We start from the raw sequence: 5,717 nt of genomic DNA, 5'->3' as shown, positions 1-5,717 counted from the left end.
TGTATGTGTGTATGTATATATATATATATATTTATGTCACGACTTCCGCCGAGGCTGCCCCCCCCCCCTGGTTCGGGCAGGCTTCGGCGTTCGTCGTCATCGGAGTACTAGCTACTGCCGATCCCAATCTCATCACTCCACGTGTCATGTCTTGTCAATCACACACACCTGGTGCTCATTCATTTCATTAGTATGTGTATGTGTTCCCTCTGTTCCCCTTTGTGAGTGATTGTTTGTTGTGAGAGCGTGTAGCTCGGTTGAGCTACTATTCACTGTGTTTATGCCAAGGTGGATGTTTTCCCTTGTAAGAGTTTCGTTTGACGCTTTGAGCGTTTGATTTATGTAAACGGAATAAACTCTAGACTTCGGTATTTTACCTCCTGCGCCTGACTCCTTCATTCCCACCTCGTCACAATATATATATATATATATATATATATATATATATATATATATATATATATATATCACAGTGAGGAGAAAAAAGTCTCACACCTTAATCCAATAGAAAATCTGTGGAGGGACCTGAAGGTTCGAGTTGCCAAACATCAGCCTCGAAACCTAAATGACTTGGAGAAGATCTGCAAAGAGGAGTGGGACAAAATCCCTCCTGAGATGTGTGCAAAACTGGAGGCCAACTACAAGAAACGTCTGACCTCTGTGATTGCCAACAAGGGTTTTGCCACCAAGTACTAAGTCATGTTTTGCAGAGGGGTCAAATACTTATTTCCCTCATTAAAATGCAAATCAATTTATAACATTTTTGACATGCGTTTTTCTGTATTTTTTTGTTATTATTCTGTCTCTCACTGTTCAAATAAACCTACCATTAAAATTATAGACTGATCATTTCTTTGTCAGTGGGCAAACATAAAAAATCAGCAGGGGATCAAATACTTTTTTCCCTTTCTGTATATATTTGCGAGAAAAAAACACGGGGGATTGAAAGTGATGCAGACAATTACATTGATGGAAGTTACAATCTATCTGCAATATTAAAGCTGATCTACCCCCTATAAAAAATATAAAAAATGATTTGTTGAAGTGTTAAAATTAAATAAAAATAATGACAGATGAGAAGCTGCATGTATCTAATTATAGATTATAAATTATAAGCAGAAACATATATAAATCTGGCAAAAAAGATCCTGCACCCCCTGTCAAAAAATCGTTATGCCGTCTCTGACTGTAGCCTACAACACATTTTCTATATTGGGCCTCAGATTTTCACTTTATCACATTTAGTCGGGCGGTTATAGATGGGTTATTAGCAATTATGGGAGGGTGTGGGTGAACAAACAGCTGACCCGCGCACCACTAGTAGTTCCCAATCACACAATTACTATAAAACAAATCTGTTTTCCTCAGTTAAATGTTTGGTGAATGCATGGCGTTGCCTTGTCCTCAGTCCTTCTTTGAATGCTGTGTGCACCATGATGACATGTTAACCTGAGTTTACCTGGTTAATCATAATCATTTCATATTATTATTTGGCACTGGTTATGTACTGTTAATGTAGCAGGTTCTCCCCTTCCGGTCTCCATAATTCAAAATCCCCATTTGCTGTGTGTGCGCTAGGGCTTAATAAATACCCTAAATATTGGATCCTGATTTCACCTCAATTCCAGCACTTTCTCTTAACTAGCCCACTAGTCCTTCCTTTATTTCAATGTTATCATCATTATGCCATTATTATGTGTGTACCCACATGTTATTCCCAACATGTCTCTACAGGTTGTGGATTATGAGCCAAAATGAGCACTGACATAACCCAGAACGGTTAAAGGTTCTGTGTAGTCATCCTATTTCCCCTGTAAAATAGCTTTTGAGTGACCAAAACATCACCCATACTAGTTTTTCCAGATTAAAATGCTAAAAATGTTGTCTTATTTTTAACTATTGGCAAGGCTGAAGGACATGTTATGTGGGCGCAGCAACATCAAATCCTGTCATACATCACATCATGGTTTCACAAATGATTTGTTTATCTGACCATTTGTTTGTTTGTGTGCTCACTTCTATACAGATGTAGGATTAAAATTTGAGCCAGTTTGGTACAGCATGAAAATAATCCTGCAGCAAGAGGAAATGTGAATTATTATGTGGATTTTTGTAGGGGGTGATGCATTTTTCGTCAGGGAAAATCAAGTCAAAAATGTGAAAGTGGAAATTACAAACTTCAGAAGCTTTTTTAAACCTCAAATACAAGTTTTACATTTCCTGCATTGCAGGAAAGTTCTCCTGCAACATGAAAATCAAATTAAGATCCTACATCTGTATGCTTTGGTGGTGCTTGTGTGTGCAGAGAGACTCTGAGGAGGGGAGTGTCTGTTAGTCACTCAGGGATAAATAGAGAGGCAGAGCACAGAGTTTGTCAGAAGGCTGACCTGACAGGGTCCCACACAGGACTAAGCAAGAGCAGGACCTCAGCATTTTTAGCCATTATTACAAATGGAGGAACACAAAGATGCTCAAAACTGTTTTCCTGAACTTAACTCTTCTTGCAGAAAGGTTTTGCTATCAACATCTATTTATATAACACTGTACATATTCTTCTCATTGATTTCAGCGGTTACAGTATTTTTGAACGTACTGGTGATCATCTCCATCTCTCACTTCAAGCAGCTCCACACTCCAACCAACCTGCTCATCCTCTCTCTGGCTGTGGCAGATCTCCTGGTGGGACTGATTGTGATACCAGTAGGGACCGTAGCAATAATGGAATCATGCTGGTTTCTGGGGAAATATTTCTGTGTGTTTTATGTCTACATCAGTTATTTATTTCTATCCTTATCTCTCGGCAATTTGGTCTTGATATCTATTGACCGTTATGTTGCTGTGTGTGATCCCTTATTGTACCACTCTAAAATAACAATAACAAGAATGACATGTTGTATATCCATTACCTGGTGTTGTTGTATCATATACAATGCTGCTTTTATAAAAACCTCTGTAAATGTACAATTACCCAAAAGGTGTTTTGAAGAATGTTATATTGTTGAAGGATTTAACTGGAGTAGCATCATTGACCTTGTAATTACAATGGTTGTCCCGTGCTCTATTATTATAATATTTTATTTGAAAATATTTTTGGTCGCCAGATCACAGGCCCGAAAGGTATTTTCAAAAGAGGCTGCCACCAAGTCTGGTGTTAAAACTGTACAGGCAAATAAGAGTCAGAGAAAAGCAGCAAAAACTCTAGGTATTGTAGTTTTCACCTATCTCAGTTGTTGGATTCCAATTTTTTTTCTCCAATTTTTTACTCTCCAATCATCAGCTTACTTAAGCTTTCTGCCATTTGTTAATTCCTTTATTAATCCAATAATTTATGCTTTCTTTTATCCATGGTTCAAAGTGACAACTAAACATATTTTAACAATGAAGTTAAGGCGTTCATAGTTATTATGATTTTATTCCAAAATTTGCAAACATAGATTTATATTGTTATTTTAAACTATATTGTTGTTGTAATTGCTTATTTCATGTAACAATACACTGACATGACTTATCTCAGTTATTTGTTGTCATCATAGACACATTTGGTGTTGATTCAGATTGTGTTGTTGATACAGAATGATTTGGATTGGAGTGACTTGTTAATTGTAGAAGGCATAAGCGTGTTATAAAGACATAGTCATTTTGGGTTGTACATTCCAAAGACCAAAGCCTGTGGTTGTTCCATGTTATTTAATGATGCATAGTATGTCAGTACTGTAAAAGTAAAGTACATTTTGAGGACTTCATAATTATTCTATATGTTGTTTAACACCACCATCTAGTGGCTCATTGACAACACAATGTCTTCATCAAGTGTAGTAATGTTGAAATGCAAAGGTAACTGCCAAAATAAAGGAAACACCATCTTACAAAATAATATGCATCTTAATAGGCCATTTGGACACCACTAACCAGAAGAACTTCAATGCACCTTGGCATAGATTCTAAAAGTGTCTGGAACTCTATTGGAGGAATGTGACACCATTCTTCCACGAGCAATTCAATCATTTGGGGAATGGTGGTGGAAAATACTGTCTCAGGCGCCGCTCCAGAATCTCCCATAAGTATTGAATTATTTTGAGATCTGTTGACTGAGACAACCATGGTATATGGTTGACACAGATTTCATGCTCATCAAACCATTCAGTGACCTGTGGATGGGGCCATTGTCATCCTATGGGGCATAGCCATGGTAGCCAAAATAATGGCCTACCCAGCATTTTTATACATGACCCTAAGCATGATGGGATGTTAATTGCTTAATTAACTCAGAACCACACCTGTGTGGAAGCACCTGCTTTCAAAATACTTTGTATCCCTCATTTACTGAAGTGTTTCCATTATTTTGTCAGTTAGCTGTACAATACTGCATGATATAAGATCAAGTCCAGGTCTAACTCAATGGTGTATTGTGTAAGAATTTGATGGTAAAATGTAAATTCATGCAATTATGACATAAATAAAGATTTACACAATCACAGGATTTTTGTGCAAGGTATGTTAACTGTCACAATACAGTAGTTAGACTTGCATTATAAATGTTCCTAGAGCCCATGGTTTGGGAGCTACTGTTGAAGCTGTTGAGGAGGGATAACTTGATTAAATGGCTTAGAGTGAATTATTCCAAAATAGTTTTTTTGTTTGTTGGTGAAATGTTATTATATAAGGTAATCGTGAAATGCTTTTCATATCATTGATTGATACAAAACTGAACTGAACAGGAAATCACATTTCTTAGTCACTTCTTTTGTAATGAGAGAAAGAAGACACGAGAAAAGAAAAAAAACATAAAAGGGGTGATTGGGTCAGAGTACAGTGTGGTTGTTCTGACAAATAGCATTTGTCCCCACGATATACAGTGGGGAGAACAACTATTTGATACACTGCCGATTTTGCAGGTTTTCCTACATACAAAGCTTGTAGAGGTCTGTCATTTTTATCATAGGTACACTTCAACTGTGAGAGACGGAATCTAAAACAAAAATCCAGAAAATCACATTGTATGATTTTTAAGTAATTAATTGGCATTTTATTGCATGACATAAGTATTTAATACACAGTTGAAGTTATTTAATACACAGTTGAAATTATTTCATTTATTTCTGAACAGAAAGCAGTAATTATACAGTACAACTGGCAAATGTAGCCTATTTCAATTCATAAGTAAATAAATAAGTGATGAAGTGCAACGCTGGAAAGATGAGAGTTGTATAGAATGATTTTATGTATCATTAAGGCAAATGTAGGGAGATGCCAATGGTAAAATATAATAAACATGTTTGATATTTTATAATCCAGATGCATGCTTAAATGAGGAATATAGCCATGCAGTATATGACTATGTTTTAAATGAATGAATGTACTCTTTCACAAAAGCTCTCAACCTATAACCCATATACAGTGGGAAAAAAGTATTTAGTCAGCCACCAATTGTGCAAGTTCTCCCACTTAAAAAGATGAGAGGCATGTAATTGTCGTCATAGGTACATGTCAACTATGACAGACAAATTGAGATTTTTTTTTCCAGAAAATCACATTGTTGGATTTTTAATGAATTTATTTGCAAATTATGGTGGAAAATAAGTATTTGGTCACCTACAAACAAGCAAGATTTCTGGCTCTCACAGACCTGTAACTTCTTCTTTAAAAGGCTCCTCTGTCCTCCACTCGTTACCTGTATTAATGGCACCTGTTTGAACTTGTTATCAGTATAAAAGACA

The 5,717-nt window shown here is 36.4% G+C and overlaps 1 protein-coding gene across 1 annotated transcript; it reads left to right on the top strand.

Moving 5' to 3' along the window:
* Positions 1-2,451: 2,451 nt before the first annotated feature.
* On the top strand, positions 2,452-3,399 carry LOC121574196 (trace amine-associated receptor 6-like). Its single transcript, XM_041886834.2, has one exon. The coding sequence runs from the start codon at positions 2,452-2,454 to the stop codon at positions 3,397-3,399; it is 948 nt and encodes a 315-aa protein (XP_041742768.2).
* Positions 3,400-5,717: the final 2,318 nt, after the last annotated feature.

This window comes from Coregonus clupeaformis, unplaced genomic scaffold (genome assembly GCF_020615455.1).
Source record: "Coregonus clupeaformis isolate EN_2021a unplaced genomic scaffold, ASM2061545v1 scaf3328, whole genome shotgun sequence".
Lineage (NCBI taxonomy): Eukaryota > Metazoa > Chordata > Actinopteri > Salmoniformes > Salmonidae > Coregonus > Coregonus clupeaformis.
This window is presented reverse-complemented; position numbering and strand designations above follow the sequence as displayed.